This window comes from Arachis hypogaea, chromosome 16 (genome assembly GCF_003086295.3).
Source record: "Arachis hypogaea cultivar Tifrunner chromosome 16, arahy.Tifrunner.gnm2.J5K5, whole genome shotgun sequence".
Taxonomy (NCBI): domain Eukaryota; kingdom Viridiplantae; phylum Streptophyta; class Magnoliopsida; order Fabales; family Fabaceae; genus Arachis; species Arachis hypogaea.
Window position 1 is genome coordinate 21,169,891 of NC_092051.1, and position 22,570 is coordinate 21,192,460.

The following is a 22,570-nucleotide window of genomic DNA, read 5'->3' on the forward strand; positions in this document are numbered from 1 at the left end:
AGGATCTATTTTCGAAGAGGAGAATTTAATTAGAACAATACACAATTTTAAAAATAGTGTAACTAGATATTTTTTAAAAATTATTTTTTATTCAGTTTTTGGAAAAAATAAAAAATAAAAAGCAAACAACTTTTTAAAATTTTTGAATAATTAATACCGTAAAAGTGGGTATAAAAAATTAAAATAATATATTGTTAAATTTAAAGGCCGATCAAAGACTGGAATTTAAAGAATAAGTAGTATTTTCGTTTTAAAAAATGTGATGTTTGAAAAATATACACTACTTATTGCAAAGAAAGTGATATGTCTTATATAGCTTTTGGTTTAACAACCAAATGGAAAGAACATTACACTACGACTCTATTTGCCTATTTGGAAGAGAGATTAAAATTAAGAGATAAAATTAAGAAATGGAGACTGAAAAATAAAGATTAAATTAATTTTTTATATTATATTTTATGTAAAGTGTATAGAATTGAGTTATGTCTCAATATCTTATTTGATTTAAAATGAATATAGAATTTAAAATAACTAAAATTATTAAAATATTTTACTAATAATTAAAAATAAAATTAAAATAAAATCCTAATTCATATAAGTGAAGATGATCAAGAATTATGTGGAACTGAAAACACTAATAAAAGTGTTATGTTTAACAATGAAAAAATTTGAGCTAAATGGAAAAAGAATAATGAAAAAAAATGTGATAATTTATTATGTTCAACAATGAAAAAGTTTGAGCTAAATGGAAAAAGAGTAATGGAAAAAAATGTGATAATTTATTATAAATTTCTGTTGTAAGAAAAAAGTTAATTGGACGTGGGGTTAAAAGTCTCTCTCTATTTCGTTCATAATCGGTAGGAACATCGTTCCCTTTATTTCTTATTCGGCGGCAATGGCGACTCTTGTCTCTGCTGCCGCCGTCTCTTTCTTATTCTTTCTTCTTTTTTTTCTCTTCTTTCTCTGTTTTATCCCTATTCTTCTCTTTTCTTTTGTTCTTACAAGAGAGATAAAAAGAAGAGAGATATATTAAAAATGATTATGATAAAAGTATGATCGATGGTGGATCGATGATGACAGAAGTGTGGTAGTGAGAGTCACAAGATAGGGTGGGATTGAGGTGAAAGGTAAGGGATACGAGGAGTGGGGTTGGATTATGAGATTTGAACGAGAGCATTTTAAGAAAAAAATATTAGTAAAGTTTTAATTTTTATTTTTAAAAATTTTAATCTTTTATATTTCTATTTCTATTTTTTAAAAGTGCTGAAAAGACAGAAATTTTGTATCTTAAAATTAAAATTTTAATTTTAATTTATGATCACTAAATATGATGTTGAGTCTTAATTTCTAAATCTCAATCTTAATACTTCAAAACAAACAGAACCTTAAAATATAGTATTTAATTCATAAATAAATTATTAATTAAAGTATTAAAAGTAAATCTAGCTAGATGTATTGTGCTTAATGAAGTTTTGGCATTGGATGTTAGAGAATATTTTTCTTTTAATTTACTCATAATTATTAATTAGTAGTATTTGTTGTATTTTAGCTAAAATTTTCTATACTTTAATTGTGTATTATTTTTTTAGTTGTTTACAGTATTTTTTAGTTTGATAGGCAAATGACTAATTTATTGTGGATCTGAGCTCTATTTAATAGTTTGTCGCTGGTCATCAATGAGTTGTTGTATGCATAATATAGGATTTGAATTCTCAACACTTATTTAAGCGAATAAGTGATGAGATGACCACTCGATCAATCCAAATTAGTTCTTTCATTGTATATTTTAATATGTCAAGAGTATGCATATATATCGAATGGAATTATATTCCCGAAAATAAAAATAAGAATATTTGTAATTATAGTATGAAATCAAAAGATTAAATTATTGATTCAATCATAATTAAAGTATAAAAACATTGGCAGTAACAGAATTTTTTAATATACGCACGCTTCTTTTTCTTTTCTTCCTTTCGTTTAATTTTTTTTTCCATTTTTTTCTCTTTCTCTTCTTTTGTTATCATTGTTGTCCTTGTCATCCTCCTCTTTTTTTTTTTCTTTTTTTTTATTTGATTTCTTTTCTTCCTTTTTTTTTCTTCTTCTTTTTATATATATATTTAACAAAATTACTAAATACAAATTTTGATACACAACACAAAAAATTTTGAAGGATCACATATTCAGACCATTGACTTACCCACTTCTTCTTCACGTTCTTCTCCAATATATATTCAGCAAAGCTCTGAGCACATAAATTTTAATGTGCACAATACAAAACTCAAGTAAAAGAAATTTTTGAGTTGTGCAGTGAAACTATTGAGCATAAAAATTTCGGTGCACATAACCCAAAATAATGGCAATAGAAGTATTTAGTAAAATTTTTTAGGCTATGAAATTTTTTTTATACTATATTGATAAGAATATATTTTATGTGCAAGAATTTTGGTGCTATATATACAAATTTCTATACTATATCCACAAGTTTATGTGTCATATACAAAATTTTTTTGTGCTAGGAACAGAAATTTATGTACTATATCGATAATTTTATATACTTTTTAACAAAAATTTATGTGCTATATCAATAAGAAAAAGCGTGTACGTTTATACACGCGCATGTTAGTTTTATGTTGGACTTTAATTTTATCAACTTAGTTAGACTTAATTAGTTACAACAACGTTTGTACTATAAAATTAGTAAAGCTAATTTTATAGAAAAAAAAAGAAGACCAAACATTGAAAGGAGAAAAATACTCTTTAATAATAACCATCAAATTTTGATATTGGAGGGAGATAGATGATGACTAACAATATTAAGTTATGGATAATTTATGTAATAGAGATTCTCCTATAAATTTAACTTTCTCATCAAGTCATCCAACAACAGCAATAGAAACATTTGAATTTCTTTAAGAATTTTTTTCTTTTTTTAAAAGGTATTCACCTATATCCTATATAATTAGAGAAAAGTATATTTTTCTTTTGGCAAAATAGAGTTATTGTAATTTCTTTGTAATAAATTGAGAAGTTATAGTTCTCAAAGAAATCTAATCAATTCTTTCATATTTTATACATATTTTTAATTTTTTTTCACCTTTATATTTTAGCTGCGTCATTTATCTGGTACCTAACAGTAATATTAGAGTTAAAAGTTATTGATTAGTAATTTTTGTTGTTGCAAGTTACTGTATATTAAAAAATAGCATCAAAGTATGAGATTCAAAAATTTAGTGGGAATAATTTTTTCTTTTGGAAATTAAAGATAAAAGCTATTATGAGGAAAGACAACTGCATGGCAGCAAATTAGCAATTGAAGGTACAAATACGTACTATAAGAAAAGTGTTGAGTACCATCGGATTTATCAAATAAATCTGACGGTAATAAAATTATTGTCGAAAACAATCAGACGGTATAAACTTCGCTGGTAAACGTTTACTGTCAGATTTATTTCGTCTGACCATTAGACTCTCTGGCAGATCACCTGCTTGAAAAACCAATTTGTTATTGGTGGATCTTTCCGGCGGTAACAATGGCACCAAAAACATGTTGTTTCGCGCTATATTACCATCAGATTATTCCTTCGGTAATTCCAACAATAATATCAGTTTTTTTTTAAATTTAAAATAATTGTCAATTTTAATTTTAAATTAAAATTTTTTTGCACAATTAGTGGTCAAATCATGAATAATGAAGAATTTTTATTTAAAATAATTAAATAATACAATATGCAAATTAAATAAAAGTCAAGTATATCAAATAAATATATAAAACAATAAAACAAAAACCTAATATCTACAGATCTAGGTAGTTGTCGTCGTCATCAATCTTGTGGCCATGAGTCGATGGAGTAGAAGGCGGTGATGATGTCCGTGTGCCACCAGCGTTACCGCTGCCACCAGCAGGGTCAATGCCAGCGGCGCACATCTTGGAAAGTTACTCCTCCATCTAAGCCTCCATACGCTACATCCGCTCCAGCGACTCCCTAAACTCCAGCCTGAGCTCATCCGTAGACGTCATGCGGGTAAGGATCTCCTGATATCTCTCCTGATAATCGTTAAGCTCCTTAGCCTGCTGGTGAAGGCTGCGCTGGAGCTCCTGCACACCTGGAGCCTAAAATCCACGCGTTCCTCGGGTTGCACGGCTTGACTGGTGGCGGAGCCTGACGATGGCCTCAATGTTGAGGTGCAATGGCTACTGGTGAAGAACGACCCCATACCATATACGTGGTTCTTATACAGGGCTGAGGCGGTCTTGTGCCAAACCAAATCGAGGCCGACAACTGAGGTCGCAGATCCATCAGCGGCATCCTGTCCACTTTGTTGAGACTGCAGAGACTGCTGAGTCATGGATGCTAACGTCCGACGCTAAATCCGACGGTACTCAAAATTTTTCTTGTAGTATGCTGGGATTACAGATAAAAAATAAGAGATAAATGACAATGTCATTGCAAACTTACACTTGACACTAGCTAATTTAGTCTTGTCAAGTACAGTAGAGAAAAAGACAATAAAGAAAATTTGGGATACTTTCATCAAATTATATGAAGTCAAGTAACTTCATAACAAGATATTCTTAAAGAGAAGACTTTATACTCTTCGAATGAGTGAATCCACATTGACAACGAATCACATGCATCAACCATCTACATACGTTATGTTTTTAATTCTCATCGTTAGATTTCAACATAGCAGAAAATAAACGTGCAGAACTTCTACTTCAAAGTCTATGAGATACATATTATCAACTCATTATTAACTTAGCTAATAATGTTTTGGCTAATTATCTTTCCTTTGATTGTATGGCTGCTGTGATTTTTGAAGAATCCAAGCACAAGAATAAGGAACATAGATTAGAGAGCTCAAAGCAAGTAAAGGCATTGTTGATGACGAAAGGGAGAACAATGGAATGTGGTTCCAGTGGGCCAAAGTAAACCAAAGTTACGAGAAAGGAAGTAATTCAAATGCTACAAATTTGGTATAAGAGGGCACTTTAAGGAAGATTGTCGGAATAAGAAGAGTATAGAGAATGTTACAAAAGGATCAAGTTCTCAATGATGTGATGCAAGTACCTCTGATAATAGAAAAATCCTATATGGTGAAGCAATAATTGGTTCTAAAAGCAACAAACAACTCATTGATGTCTGTGTTGTTGATTTAGGAGCATCTTGGTACATGACTCCTCTTCGTAATTGATTTTGTACATATAAAGCTTTCTTGAAAGGATCTATGTTTATGAAAAATGATCATGCTTTAGAAATTGTTGGAGTTAGTACTATCAAAATAAAAATATTTGATAGTTCTATTTGTTCACTTCAAGGATTTAAACACGTGACAAGCTTAAAGGAGAATTTATTGCCAATTGGGCAACTAGATGAACTTGTTTGCAAGACCCATATTGAATATAGAATCTTAAAAGTTGTTAAAAATTCTCTTATGGTAATAAAAGCAGAAAATATTGCAATGAATCTATACATGTTTACAGAAGATACTTTGTAAGAGGCAGAGGCATCAGCTACTTCATCAAGCCAAAAAGAAATGATGATGACATGGCATTGCAAACTAGATCACATGTTAAAATGGGGCTTGAATATTCTTGTGGAAGATAATCTCATTGTCGGGTTCAAGTCGGTAAACTTACCATTTTGTGAGCATTGTGTTACAAACAAGCAACATAGATTAACATTTGGTAGATCAATTACTCGGAACAAGCATATATTGAAATTGATTCATTCTGATGTATGAGAGTCATCGGAGATGGTCCTAAGTAGAGCAAAATATCTTATATCATTTATTGATGATTTTTCTAGGAGGTTATGAATGGATTCGATAAAAAAGAAGTCAGATGTGTTTGAGATATTTCAGAAATTCGAAGAAAAATTAGAATTTAAATCTGAAAAGAATATCAAGTATTTGAGATTAGATAATATAGGAGAATATATAGATGGTCATTTTCTAACATTTTGTAAGCAAGCAGGTATTTAGTGACACTTCACAATTCCACACACACCTCAGCAAAATGGTGTAGCATAGCAAATGAATAGGACTCTTCTAGAAAGAGCACGAGCTATGTTACAAATTGCAGGTTTAGCCAAGTCAATTTAGGTAGAAGCTGTTAAAATCACCTATTATGTGATAAATCGTTCACCGTCAATCATAATTAGGTTGAAGACACCAATGGAGATATGGAAAAGTAAGCAATAATCTAATTATTCTTCTTTACCTATATTTGGGTGTTCTACTTACGTGATGTACAATTTCTCAGAAATCATTGTCAAAATAGATATGTTGATTCACACTTTCCATGTGATCTTGTCAAAGAAAAATCTACTACAGGTAGGGGTGACAATAGGTAGGGTAAAATTTGGACCCAACCCTAACGCTATCCATGGGTTGAGAGTAACCCAACTCTAATCCTACCCGCAGTTAACCCATGGGTATTTTCGACCCTACCTGCGGGTTTTCACAAATATTCAATATTATTATATAACCTAATGAGCATGCAAATTAAAAATTTAATACAAACAACACAATCATCCAACAAATAACACAATCGTCCCATAAACAACATAATCATCAAATGCTCAATTTTATATAAAAGTCTTTGCTTAAATTAACAACACAAACACAAATAAAATCATTGTAAGTCCATGAGCATTCCATTTGCTGCAACAACATCATCACTAGCTAGTCTATAACTTCAGATACATCATCATCATCATCATCATCATCATCATCATTATCATTTGTAGTTTGATAATCAAGTTTTTTACCTAAAAATCAACGATAATAATTTTGTTTATTAATCAATCTATATAAAAATTTAGCATTAACATAAACAAATAGAAAAGTTGAATCATAAATAAGATCTTTGACGATATACTATCCACAATCAGTTTTGATTACATATAAAAGCTTTCACAGTATCTTGAAGTCTACCACGATGAGGAGCAATGACTTGACCACTTGTGCTAAAAGAAGACTCAGAAGAAACGATAAACACAGAGATAGCAAATATATCTCTCGCAATTCTTTGAGGGGTTGGACGGGGATGTTAGAGACGTGAGCGAGCAGCACCGACGAAAGGAGTGGGGGGAACACGGAGTTGCAAAGAAATTGAGATTTGAGAGAAGAGAATCAGAGATAAGGTTTCTTGAGGAGTTTGGGGGCTGTGAATCTATGATCTGAGTGTAGGATTGTGATATAATGTTGTATAAAAGTGTTAAATTATCAATTGATGATCTTAACTCAGTGATAAAGACCTTTTACACTAAGTGAGAGGTCATTGGTTCAACACCCACCCGTAACATTTACATATATAAAGTGCGGGTTGGTCAGATAGGGTTGAGAATTAACCCGCACCCTACCCGCTCTGTACTCAACCCTACTCAGTACTCACAATGGATCGGGTTGGGTGCATGCTACCACCCCTAACTATAGGCTATGTGTTTATACTTGTAGGAGAAACTGTGAGTTGGCTATATAATTTACAAACTATTGTAGCTTTATCTACTATAGAAGTTGAATATATGATAGCTATACAAGTATGCAGGAAATTTATTTAGATTCAAAGATTAATGGAGAAACTCAAACACAAATAACAAAAAGTTTCTATGTATTGTAATAGTCAGAGTGCCTTGTATATTGCAAGAAATCCAGTCTTTTATTCAAAGACGACTAAATCCATTGGAGTACAATATCACTTTTTTTCAGAAAATAATACAAAGTGTAAATATGCAGAAGATTCACACTAAAGATAACCTAGTAGATGTCATGGAAAAACCAATTAATACTAATAAGTTTGAATAATGGTGTAAATCCTACTATGGTCTATTGGATACACGAACAATATAGATTCATAGAATTTATCAAAATTAGCTTTAAGTGAGAGATTGTAAATTTAGTAAAACTAATTTTATGAAAAAGAAACAAAAAAAGAAAAAAAAAAACTAAACAATGAAAGGAGAAAAATACTCATTAATAGCCATCAAATTTCGATGGTGGAGGAAGAGGAAGACTAACAACCTCATGTTATGAGTGATTTATGTAATAGAAGTTTGCCTTTAAATCAAACTTTATCATTTCATTTCTCATCAAGTGGTCATCCAACAAGAGCAGTAAAACATTTGAGTTTTTTTGAGAATCTTTTCTTTCTTTGACAGATATTATCCTATATAATTAGAGAGAAGTATATTATTTTTTATCAAAAGAGAGTACTATTGTAATTTTTTTATGATAGAAAAAAGTTGTAATTTCAAATAAAGTTATTCCATTTTTTCACATTTTATACAAATTTTTTGTTTTTGCATCTCTATATTTTGACTACGTCATTTATTTGATACCTAACATCACTACAAGAAAGTCATTGGAAACTGTTAGATTTAGTGACAGAATAAATCCGATGGTATGAATCTCGCCGGTAACTATTTATTGGTGAATTTTTTCGTTCGCCACTAATTACCAGTGGATATTTTCCAACGGTAATATATTATTTACTAATAATTAAATTAATAACTACCGACGAATTTAACCGATAGTAAATTTGCTGGTAAACTTAAATTTTAACTTTTTAAATACTAACAATTAACTAATTTATCTCCACAACATCAACCATACATTATCATAAATTAAGCCAATGCAATAGTCAAATCAAACACCAATTCATATCCATTAAAAATTTCATTGTCAACAATCCCATAATCGTTACAGCAATTTATGATGCAAGTACATAACATTGCTATGAGCAAATAGAAATTATATGTAGATCATATAATTTACCAAAATCTGTAGTATCTCACCCTATAGATGTTTAAAAAGAATTAATACTAAAGTTATTAGGAGCAAGAGAATTTTTATATAAAAAATTTAACATTCTAATCATATCATGAACAAGACAACAAAAGAAAACAATCTCTCAAGAATGAAACCTGACATTTGAAAGCATGTCATAAAAATCAAGAAAAAGAGAAAGCAAATAGTTTAGTTCCAGTCTCAACATATTATAAAATAAACAATATTTGAAAATCGTTGAGCATTGCCAAATGGATAAGTGTATTATGTTCAATAATTTGGTTATCATAGTACCTCTTGTGCTGCCTTAGTATCTTTAATCATATTCATGACATTTGGAGCATCAACAACCTCCTTTAAACTGCCTACAGATAACACAACAAAATGCCGCAGTGATAAATGGAGGCAACAAGAATCTCGCTCTTCCTTGCTCTGTTTTCACTTTATTATAAAGATTATTGTTCATGGTTTTAAAAATCGGATCAGACCGAACGGTCGAACCTATCCGACTGAGAATTGTCCACTTTTGTGATTCGATTTACAGCGTAAAACTGCCAGTAGAGAACCCGCCATCAAACTGACAAAGAGAACGAGAATCGATCGGTCGGACTAAACTGGGACCCAGCTGGTTTTCAAAAAAAAAGAATAAAATCTTCACCCAAAAACAAAAATAACAAGAATATATTCCGTCGATTTTTTCTCTGTCATTGATGTTGATTGGGACCTCCTCCAAAAAAAATTTAGAACGCACAAAGTAGTGATCCCATAAACGTCGTGTTTTTTTTTTTTCAAAAAGGCTTCAGAGTGAGAGACTGCAAATCTAGAGAACCATGAATTACAACGAAGAAGAGATGAAGAAGTGGCACTGATAACGCAAGAAGCAGAAGGAGGAAGCAAAAATAGATTTGGGATGAACACAGAGGAGGAAGACTGGAAGAGATAAATATGCGTAGGCGCGAGTAAATCCCCATAATAGTCCTTGAGATTCGGGTCGTTACCCGATATGGTCCCTGAGATCCCAATTGCATCATTGTAATCCTCCAGATACGGCTCCGGGCACCATAATAGTCCCTGGACAATTTTTCGGTGATGAGTCATGACCGACGATCTGATGTGTCACGAAGTTGCCACGTTGGAGAGCCAAAATGTTGGCGTTTTGGGTTGGTGCCCCAATTTGGTAAAAATGTCGTCGTTTGACCCGAAATAAAATATGAAACGGGCTTGATAAAAAACACACCTTCCCTTCACTTGTCTTCTCCACTTCCACCCTCTGTCTTCTTCTTTTCTTCTTCTTGTTCCTCCTCTCTTCATGAATGCCACTACCTTAGGGTTCCATTGGTGAGGTTGAAATTCTTACACTCAGAAGACATCAAAGTCAAGTTTTACTTCATCGTTTGTTTCCTCCTGCATCAGAAACAAGAGGTTCTGCCATTTGTAAAGGTAAATTTTTTTTATTCTTTTTTTGCAATGCATGATGGTTTTTGTATATGCTTGTGTTGTGAGTGTAGTTGGAATTATGGTTTCTTTTTCTGTTACTATAGTTCTAGGATTTGATTAGGTTGGGGTTTCATGAGATGCTCTGTTTGATTATGGTCATGCTCTATTTGAAAATAATGCTCTGTTACTTCCTTAGGATTCCATTGGTGAGGTTGAAATTCTTGCACTCAGAAGACATCAAAATCAAGTTACACTTCATCGTTGGTTTCCTCCTGCATCAGAAACAAGAGGTTCTGCCATTTGTAAAGGTAAATTTTTTTTATTCTTTTTTTGCATTGCATGATGGTTTTTGTATATGCTTGTGTTGTGAGTGTGGTTGGAATTATGGTTTTTTTTTTCTGTTACTATGGTTCTATGGTTTGATTAGGTTGAGGTTTCATGAGATGCTCTATTTGATTATGGTCATGCTGTGTTTGAAAATAATGCTCTGTTTCATGGTCATGAGTGTTCTGTTTGATAAAACTCTTATCTGTTGATGTCTGTTATATGAGTGAATACTGTAATGACTTGTAATGTAGACAATACTATAAATACTTCTGCTGCAGTTGTCTTGTATAATATACAATTTGTCTAATTCATTTCTTATGTATAATGATGAGAATATTTAAAAGATCTATTTTACTTAAGCCATTTTAATTTTATTAGAAGATTGGAAATAAACAGCAACATGTTATCACAAAAGTATACTCTTTATTAAGTTTGTAGAAGATGTGATGTTATGGAACTTGAAACATACATGTTCAATTAAAAATTTCGTGTCTAGGAGTCAATATTGTATATGTCTTGTACTAAATAAAGTGACTATATACTGCAAATAATTATGTGAATAAGACACTAAAATCTGTTTGTGTACATATATTATTCTTTTTATTTTTTTATTGAATAGTTAGTGTAAATAGGACAGAAAAATCTATTTGTGTTTATAGTGATTGTCAAGTAATGGGTTTTGAATTTTTTTTTTCAGATGGAAGAGATGTTGGATATTATGTTTCATTACGGGGGTGATTTCAAAGAAGATCAAGAAGGAACAATGGTATATTATCCGGATAATAAGGCTTGTTTAGGTGACCTAGATGTGGATACGTTAGATGTATTCTATCTAAGGAACTACCATAAAAAGCTTGGTTATGATGAGATAAAGCAATGCTGGTGGCAAGTTCCTGGGAAAGGTTTGGAGAACGGACTAAGAAGCTTGAATAATGATAAGGAGATAAGAGAGATGGTGAAGTGTGCTAAGATCAATAACGGAGTTATTGATGTATATTTCGAGCATAGAGCATCACTGCCAAAGGTTTTGGAGGGAAATACACAACAGAAAAAGAATTCTCCAAGATTAACACAACCATTACCCCCAAACACCAAAGTTGCCTCAAACACTAAAGGTACACAATCACCATCAACAGTTTCATACAATCAAAATCAGACCAAAAAATCCATTAACAAAGTCAGTAGAGTCAAGCCAAACAAACCCACTGGTAGCATCCGGCCCACAAAGCCCATCAAGACTACCCAAAACACCAAAACAGATAAAACCAACAAGTCCAAGCAACCCAAAAAAAATAGTATATCTAGGAGACCTTGTACAAGGTCTACTGCCAGAGGATTCCAAAGCCTAGTTTTTAATAATGAGATTCCTTTCGAGGTGCCTTCTGACTCTTATGAGAGCGCAGAAGATAGCCTTTTTAAGCCAAATCTTGATGAAGACAGCTCTTCTAATTCAGATACTGGGGTGAAGAATGTCAACAATGGGAGTAGGAGTAGGGTGAACAAGAACAAGAATGAGAAGATATTGAGAAATGTTGGTCCTCTAGCTAAAGAAAAGGAGAAGATTTTGGTCGAGGATGATGCATTTGTGCAAGAAGTTAGTGATGAAGAAGTGGATCTTGGTTTTATTGGTAATTTTGCTGAAGGTGTAGAATATGGTCTAGATCCTGGAGCTGACTCGGATGGTGCCAATTCATGGCACTCATAGGAGATGAAGACTCCTCCAAATTCGGAAGATGAACTAGAAGAAGACAACGATTCTGATGACGCATGTCCAGTGTTTAGGGAGAGTGCAAGATTTGGTGAATTTCATCTTGAGGTGGGTATAAAATTTGGCACAAAGTGGGACTTTAGAGAAGCTGTTAGGGAGTATACAATTCAAGAGGGTAGGCGCATACGCCTGGCGAAGAACGATAATATAAGGTGCATGGCAGTTTGTAAGGTTAAGGAGTGCCCTTGGGTGATTTATGCATCAAGGGACCATAAAGACACTTGTTGGCAGATCAAAACCTTTAATAACAACCACACATGTCCCAGGGAAGACAGAAATAGGGCTGCTAATAGGAATTGGGTCTGCAGCAAGCTTGTGAAGAAGATTAGAAAATATCCCAACTTCAGACACTGCGAAGCTACAACCTATTTCAGAACACGTTTTGATTTGACACTAAACAAAAATTCAATCTCGAGGGCTTTGATGGATGCTAGAAGTGTAGTGTATGGTGATGAAAAGGAACAATATAAGATGGTGAGGGACTATGGCTTGACTTTGCTAAAAACCAATCCCGGTTCAATAGTGCAAATATGTACCAAACCTCAACCAAATGGAGAAGTTATTTTTGAGAGAATGTATGTGTGCTTAAGTGGTTGTAAAAATGGGTTCAAAGCTGGCTACCGTCCTTTGATTGGATTAGATGGAGCATTCCTGAAGACTCAATTTGGTGGACAAATTCTGTCAGCAGTTGGACAGGATGCGAACCATCATATCTACGTCATTGCGTGGGCAATTGTGGAGATAGAGAATAGGGAGAACTAGAAGTGGTTTCTTGAATTATTGCATCTAGACTTGGGACATTACAAAGAAAATGGCTGGTGCTTTATATCCGATATGCAAAAGGTAACCATGCATATTCGACAAATATTAATCCTATTATTAATTAACTGTTATTGTTGTTATGACAATTATGTTGTGAATGAACTAATACAATTTATTTGGCTGAAATGTTGATTTTATCATTTGTTAGTATGTATGCTATATTAGTGCAGAAAGGTTTCATTTAGTTTGCAAGTTATTTGACTGAATTGTTGAACTGTTTGAAATTTATTTGACTGAAATGTTGATTGGCATGGTCTAGTGCGCCTATTGTCACTGTTAACATGTGATTGTTACTATCTGTGTTGTTTTACCATTGTACATTGTTACTATGGGCTATCGACTTAAATGTCAGGGACTATTATGTGTACTCATGTTAAATGTGAAGGAATATTATGGGGAGGGTGAGTTTACGTTAGGGACTGTTATGGTGATCGACCATGATTGGCAGGGACTAATACACTATGTGTTATTAAATGACCATGACTGGCAGGGACTAATATCAACAGTGCAAGAGGTGATGCGCAACGTGCACTATCGTTTTTGCGTCTGGCATTTGTGGAGAAATTTTAACAAGAGTTAGAAGGATTTACAACTAAGGGGGCTTTTGTGGGAATGTGCAAAGGCAATGACTCATCAAGAGTTCAGGGATGAAATGGACAAGATAAAAAGACTGAATGAAGATGCATGTGCATATTTAGATAAATGGCAAAGAGATGCATGGACTAGAAGCACATTCAGCCATAGGCCGAAGTTGGATAGCATTTGTAACAATGCATGCGAGGTGTTCAATACAAAGATCAAGGATGCAAGAGCCAAGCCCATTATAACATTGTTGGAGGAGGTTCGAATGTTTGTAATGCGAACCATAGCCAAGAACAAGGTGAAACTAAACAATCACACTGGAGTGCTCACACCGGTTATAAAGAGTCGACTGGAGAAAGTTAGAAAAGAATCTAAGAATTGGAAGCCTATTTGGACAGGGGACAACAGATACAAAAAGTTTGAGGTGCATGGACACCCAACTAATCATGTGGTGGACTTAGGAAAAAGACTATGTACTTGCCAATTTTGGATGCTTACAGGTTATTTGCATTGCTATAATAATTGTTTTTGTGCTATAGTAATAATCTGATTAATGGTATATGACTAAAACCCATGGTTGTTGTGGCTGTTGTTTGTATGCAGGTATTCCTTGTGTGCATGCATGTGCTGCACTGTCTCGGGTTAACAATCTACCAGAAGACTTTTGTCACCGCTTGCTAACAATGGAGTCATACAAGGAAACGTATAATCATCATATTAATCCAATTCCTAGACAAACATTATGGGAGCATACAGAAGAATGTAACAGGCCACATGCACCAAAAATAAAGAGGAAACCTGGAAAACTACAGATGAAAAGACAGATGGATACTGATGAGAAGGGTGGTGGAGGATCTAAAAAGTCTAAAGCTGATCCCAAGCCTCAGAGTAACAATGGAGATAATGTTCATCTAAAGAGGCAGTTGGGCCCCTTTACTTGCAGTTTCTGTGGTGATAAAGGACATACAAAGAGAGGTTGTAAGAAGAAGAGAGCTTGTGATGCTGCTGCTGCCGAGGCTGATAAGAAGAAGAAAAATGAAGGAGGTGCGCCTGCATCTGAGCAACAACTTCAGCAGCCTCAAGATGATGGTGACCAACGTGATGGAGAAGACAATCCTCTTGTGCAGTCTACTGAGATTGCACCAGCCACTTCTAATGCACAACCTGTAGAGATAGATATATCTCAGCTAACTGCTTCTGATGTAGAAGATTCTCATAAGGTAACTACCTATTTACATTTCTTAAATTTTTTGTGATTCAAGTGAATCATCATTTATGTGTAATGTAAATTTTTTCTATCTAGGATCATGGAATAAAAAGGCCTTCAAAATTATCACCAAGGAGAAGATCCTCTCCACTAGCAACTTCTGTCCCAGTGAATCTCATGCAGGGTACATTTTATCATTTTTTTACATATTGTTCATTCAATGAATACAGGGTACACACCACCAACTCTTTTAACTCAGGCTTTACAATACATGATAACAATTAACACAATCAATACAGACATTGTAACACTCCGATTACCCTAAACCTTACCTCTAGCCGTAAAGCAAAGGTTAATAAGAGATTACGGCAGTCCTAAGACTTATACATATATATGTATATAGAAGGAAATAATATGATCTAGAATCCTGATGAAGGAGTAAGCTCAAAAATAGAATTTCAAAAGCGCGAAACGTTCACACGAAACTAACGCACAAGACTCAAGGTTTAGATGAAAGAATAAAATATATATATATATATATACAATATTATTATAATCATAGAGAACTAGCCGCAGCTTGCGGAGTTTAAGCCGACTAGTTACAAATAGAACGATACAGAGATTTAGAAGTAAAATAGCTTATACGACCTATCTCTCAATTAAGCCTCTAAGGCCATAAAGATAAATATACAAAAGATGTGAGAGCCACTATAACAAAGAAAAACGTAAATAAACCAAGGAAGAACCATACTCCGCTCTCTCACCATATCCGCAATCTCATCGAAGTAGATTACGACCTGCATCTGAAAAATAACAACAAAGTATGGAATGAGAACCGGAGGTTCTCAGTATGGTAATAGTGCCCAATGATGTAAGATGTAAGGCTCCGGGACGCCGAAGACAATCCTAGAACATCACATCACATACAGATATTCAAGCTGAGAACAAAACAAATAAATATATATAACAAACTTAAACCATAAACCAGGGTTATCTAAACTTAGGGGGAATTCTAACTAAACTAGTCACACCGCTGTATCCCACAGCCCTCGCCACCCTAACCTCCGTGCGATCCCATCGCCACCGCCTACCTAACCTCCTCAGCACCAGATAATCACAATTAATACAAACAAGTAAAACACAAGTAATATTCATATACAACAAGTAGTTCAAGAAGCAGATAGGCATGTTATACAATTAAGCAAACTCAAGTAAACAAAGCAAGCAAGCATATATAAGATGCACATGATGAATGTCTGCCCTATTGGCTGTGATATCACATTGTCGATTCAACTGCCAACCCGACACATTTCCATGGAGACGACGCCCTTCGGAATCCTCATATGGGAACCCCCGAGATATAATGCTCAGATCACTGTCCAGGTACATGTGCCTGCACGCTCTATGGATTCGAAGGGATGCGAGCGGGACCTATTGCCACCGACCTCACATTTAAGCGCAAGCAGGACGAACCACCACCCTTATGCCGCCGCAGCTACCTCGAACAGGCGGGATCCAACCTCAACCCCTGCCCGGGCGCATAGCGTCTCAAAATCTCAATAAAAGTAGTACAGTGGTTTTTAAAAACATTTTTAGCATAAGATGGATCCATCACTTCATTCAGAGCCCTCGACTCTTCACAACCACTATTCATTCTCATTTCATTTCTGAACTCAACAGTTCCTTAGTTCTCATCTCATTCATCAACCATTCTTCACCTACCATTGGACCACCTTCAGTACGCCAGAAACCTAGGCCTCCGTTTTTCTAAACTTTTCCAAACAAACATCAACTAAAACCCTTAGCTTATTTCCCATATTCCCATACTCAAAAGTAGGCCCAAAACCTTTAAAATGGTGTTATAGAAGCTTACAACCTTGTCGAGAAGGTGAAATAGTTGAAAACAAAGTTTAAATTTATGAAACAGGGCGTGTGCGTCTGCACAGGGGTGTGCGTGCGCACGCCCAGGAAGATTTTGAAAGTGTGCGTACACACAGGGGTGTGCGTGCGCACAGGTACTAAAATTTATAAAGTCTGTTCACTCGCACAAGCCGTGCGAGCGCCCCTAACAGACGTCCCTTCCCGACTTGTGCGTGCGCACACGGCTGTGCGTCCGCATAGGTCGTAATTCTTCATTGATGTGCGCGCGCTCAAGCTATGCTAGCGCTGCCAACAGAATGCACTTCCCTGCCTATGCGTGCGCACAAGTGTGTGTGCGTCCGCACAGGTCAAAATTCTCACAGGGTGTGCGTGCGCACATATCAGAAAATCCTGAAATTCTGCAACTTTGCAAAATTTCAGATTTTTAACACCAATTTTGAATGATCATAACTTCCTCTACAAAATTCCAAATTTTGCAAACTTTATATCAAATCGAAGGGTTTCCAATAATCTTTAAATATAAACCAAATTCAACAAATTTTGAAAACCAAGGCCAAAGTTATGATCAAGCAAAGTTCATCAAAATTCCACTTTTACCTAAAACCTCATAACCTCAATTTTAACCAACCTTCCCTTCAAAACCAAATCAAAACCTACCCAAACATCATAAACTACTACCACACATAACACATTACCTCTTCATATCGTTCTCCTTAATTTCACTTAAATTACTCAACTATTATACCATATCTCACTACCAAATCCATAATTTTCTACAAAATCATAAATTCACACTCATAATCATAATCAATAAACAACAACCTCGACCACCAAAACAAATCCTCATAAATTCCAACAATCATGATCAAACCCTATCCCTCATAAAGCACATCAACACCAATGATACCCAACAATACTCAACAACCACCATAACCAACAATCATAAATCATCATCAATATATGTCATTAAACACCATAATCATCAATATCCTTTATTTCAATCCACCATAAATATTTCACATTAACTCATCATCTAAATTCTCAAAAGTCTCATTATTCATCAATATAAGTAATCATCATCATCCACAATAATTCTATACACCAACAATTAACATTAATTCACATATAATTACTCATACACCCACAATCAGGGACGGATCCAGAAAGTTTAGTATGGAGGGGCCGAATTTTAGATAAATTTTTTTCATTCATAAAAATAATTAACATATAGTTATTAGAGTTAATTTTTTAAAAATTTTATTTTTAATATGATAGTTACATAAAAAAAATATAACAATATCAATAGTACATTATAAAATTATAAAGTACCAATAATTTATAGCGTGTTTAGTTAAAAATGATTACATATCTTATTAATTAAAATTAATTCTTTCAAAAATTTTTTAAAATTTGAAAATAAATGATAAATTATTAATTATTTGAAAGATACAATACCTTTATAGAATACAAGATATAAAATATTTTTATAAAAGTTTTTCTTTCAACAACGTAAATTTAGAAGAAAAATAAGTATTTTTTATAAGAAAAAAATATCTAAAGTACATCATGTGATTACCAAAATATAAATACGTAAGTTATTATTAATATAATAATATAAATTTTAAATATGTTAATATAAAATAAATAAATGATTTTTTTAAATAAATATAGAAATTATTATATAAAACTAATTTGAAAGTTACAAAAATTTGAGGATATGATATTAAATTAGTTAAGCAAAAAATATTAGTGAATTAAATAATTAAGACATAAATTTATCACATAATAAAAAATAAGACATATAAAAATACTAAATTATATAATATTTTTTATATTTTTAAATACATATCTCATATATAAATATAATTTCTAAAAATTTTGGGGGGGGGGGGGTCGAGGCCACTACTCGCCCCCCTTTAAGTCCGTCCCTGCCCACAATATTCAATCCTATCTTAGGGTCTACTAGCCTAAGTGTCCATGAACATTACATATTACATAAAGAAAATCGAAACCATACCTTGGTCAATTCCCAAAATGTTCCAAATATCAAAACGAAGCCACCAAGCTTGCTCCAATGCCTCAACCAACACCAACAAACACCAAGGCTCACACTAACAACACATATATCACTAAAATCAAAACATAAGATGCATAAAACAACTAAACACAAGGGTTTAGTGAAGTCTTACCTTACCCAACGTGATTAGGGGTAAAATTCAACATTTACTCGCTACTAGAGATCACCTAAACAAGCAAAACCACAAAATCTACTCAAAAACTAAACCCAAAAATGAACAGAACCTAGGGCACGAAACTGGAGCGTGAAGAGAGAAGTATTACCAGATTTTTTTAGATATAAAGGAAGAGCTCGTCAAGAGCTTCGCGTGGCCGCAAACGGTTCGTCAATCGGAGCTCCGGATCAAAAGTTATAGCTCCCGGAAGGCGGAGGTGAAAAGAGCACTCTCTCTTCACTCTAACCGAACTCTCTCTCTCTCTTTGTGCTGAAATGAGCTTCCTTGGCTCATTTACTCACTTATATATGTTGGACCTTGGGCCCAGTTTGGGTCTGGTCCAACCCGTTAGCATTTTTGATCCGTTTGGCCCATTTTGGGCCAAAACCTTTAAGATTAGTGTTTGGTTTTCGATTCTAAATTATTTTCCTCCTTTCAAGACAATAAATCACTTTCCAAATATTATTTTTCCAAAATACGTAGTACTGGATAGACCAGAGCCGGTACTGCTGGCTTAATCGCCAGTATGCATTTTTACAAAAACTGTTCGAAAGAAATACATTTTCCAACTCAGAAAAATTCACTGAAACAAAATTTCTCATTTATATTTTTAAATTAAAACTTCTAAATTTTGAATCTATTCTGGGCACTAAAATTATTTTATTAAAATGGTTTTATGTGAAAACGCGGGTTCTTACATCCTCCCCTCCTTAAAAAGATTTTCGCCCTCGAAAATCCGAATCACACGATGGGATATATATATATATATATATTCCCCACGAAGAATCCTACTTTCAACGTTGCTAATCCAACAAGTTGCCAAGGCACCTCGTTTGCCATCATCCTACCGTGTCGACGTTCCCTTACGCCTTCCGCTGTGTCACTCTGATTATCGTCATTACGCATCCAAAATTTTTCTTAAAACAATTACCAATTTTGTAATACTTTTTAAAACCTTTAAATCAAGTTCCATGTAAATGAGTTCATTGTTAAAACTTTTTCAAAAGAGCCAAAAATTGTTTACTCGAAAGTCATCTATTTGAAATCATGGTTTTCTTAAATAAAAACTTTTCAGTTTGACTTCCTTTCGATAAGATAATTTGGAAACCAAATTCACAAATGAACATAATCGGAGGACTCACTTTTCTTTTTAAACAATATCCTCCAAACCAAGAATTTCCGACGTAGTCTCAAAACCAAGGACTGCATTTCGCAAAGCTGTGAAAACAAGCCCAATCTAAACCAATTTATTATGAAAGCTTTTTCAAAAGGCTCAAAAATTCATTTATTCTTAAATCAAAACCTTTCAATTCGAATTCCGTTTTGATAAGATAAATTATAAACCAAAATCACAAATCAGGAAAATCGTAAAACTCACTTTTTTTGTAAACCATATTATTCAGACCAAGAGTTTCGATTTAATTTCAAAAGAAAAACATTTAAACCGAAAGTTTCAAACCAAATTTGAAAATCATTTTAAACCATAAAACTTTTCCAACATGGTTCAATGCCATACTAGTTAGAAATCAAAAACCATAATTTAAAAACCGCAAAAGCAGCCGTGTATACCTTCCCTTCCATAACCACAAACCACATTCTAAAGAAATAAAGCTTTGCATTACTGTTCCTAAAGATCGCACGTGACATTACAACTATTCTCAAGTTTATTCAGAAGGATAAAAGACTTTGAAATAAGAAGGGCAAGCAACACGGATAATCTCCGCAAGAGTTTTGAAAGAACTGCTAAATTTACAAGTAAACGAGGATGTACAATCCATGAAGAGTATTGGAAGAAATTCAGTTTAACATACTCAAGGATAACTTCCCGAATCAGAGATAACTGATAGGAACACAAAAAGGATAAGCAAGGCAGTAGTTTGGAACTAATCAAGCTGAGTTAACAAGTATAAAATTATAGAAGAAGGTTATCTGAAGCTAGTGATGACACTCTCAAGGTTTAAAAATTTATGATTATGTACACCAAATACATTTGAATATAAAGAATGAAAAACTGAAAGAGGATCACCTCATGTGCTAAAAGAAAAGTATGTAACTCGCATTTCACAAAAAGGGTGACAGAAACATACACCAAAACTGCAATGTGGTTAAAAGAAAACTAAATTACATTTTGTCTAAATAGTTTCCAAGTAAAAGACAAAATAGGTGAGGTTTAGAAAATGAGAATCAATTGAGTTAAGGCCACACAATGTTGAAAATTCTGAAAGACATTTAGTTACTCAATCAAATAAGGTATACACTGAAATCACGGCAAGGTTGTAAGAAATCAAAGGTTTGTCCAAGAATTCCCAAAGCTTATATTCAAACAAGAGTGTATAAGTTTTATAACAAATATGGAACTAGTTAAACTCTATTTAGAAAAGGAAACTCCAAGGTAAAAATTTGCTTATCAGTTGGTTTCAAAACTTCATTTAAAACAGTGCATGCCAACTTTAAAACAACTTTGTCAATTTAAAGAATAACTATGGATGCAATTTAAGCGAGAAGAATCGATTTAGATTTCTTAAGAGAATCCAAAACTTGTTTCAAAAGTCCACAGCGAAATCCTAAGAATACACTTGAAATTGCCATCACATAAGAACATTCAAGAATATTAAGATGGGATTAAAAGAAATCAGACCAAACAATAAAGGATCTTAAATCAAAGGAGTTCAAACAAGATCCATGAAGTATGGGACATCAAACAAGTTTTTCATTGGTCCAAAAGAATACAAAACTCGTAAGGAAGGACAAATCAATCAACAGTGAATTTTTAAGAAGGAACCATTGACCAAGGAAGGACAATTAAGAGGACAAACAACACACTAGATAGAAATTACTTCAAGTTGACTCGGACGAGTATGATATTTTACAAGAGATGAAAAACTAAGATTAGTGGTGACGGTCATAACAGTAAAAGAATAATCAAAAACAGAACCGAGTATATCATTCCAAGAAGTGAAAAGTTTAAAAAGGAATTGGTCTGTTCCAAAAAGAAAGTTTCAAAAGAACAACAATTGCATAGACAATGTGTTGTACTAAACCAAAGTCAAATTAAAAATAAAAATAAATTAAGTGAAGTTCGCCAAATGAAAATCAACGGAAAAGAGGCAAAAATCTTTCTTTTGAAGAATTCCTAAGTACATAATCAAATGAAGATATTTGTAATAAAAAAAACTATAATAAAGTTGTTAGAAAATCAAGTTGTATTTAAAGTAATTATATTTCCATAAATCAGTGAAGAGACAGGCGAGGTATTAGAAACAATTAGTTTTAAACTGTAAAAGAAACTTTCAAAATTTATATGGAAAAATGTATATCAAATCAAAAGCAATTTTGTTAAGATTTGAAAAATGGTTGTACTTATCGTCAAATAAGAGGAAACTAAATTACAATTTGTCTACAAAGGACTCGGAATAAGAGCTTAAAAAGATATAATACATCAAAACATGTTAATATATATATATATATATATATCAAAGAATACATGACTCAAGAGGAAGTGCTTAAACAAAGAAGATAAATACACCA

At 33.3% G+C, this 22,570-nt stretch overlaps 1 protein-coding gene across 1 annotated transcript; it reads left to right on the top strand.

Moving 5' to 3' along the window:
• Positions 1–12,259: 12,259 nt before the first annotated feature.
• Positions 12,260–13,081, top strand: LOC112756832 (uncharacterized). Its single transcript, XM_025805447.1, has one exon. It carries the CDS (start codon positions 12,260–12,262, stop codon positions 13,079–13,081), a length of 822 nt encoding a protein of 273 aa, XP_025661232.1.
• Positions 13,082–22,570: the final 9,489 nt, after the last annotated feature.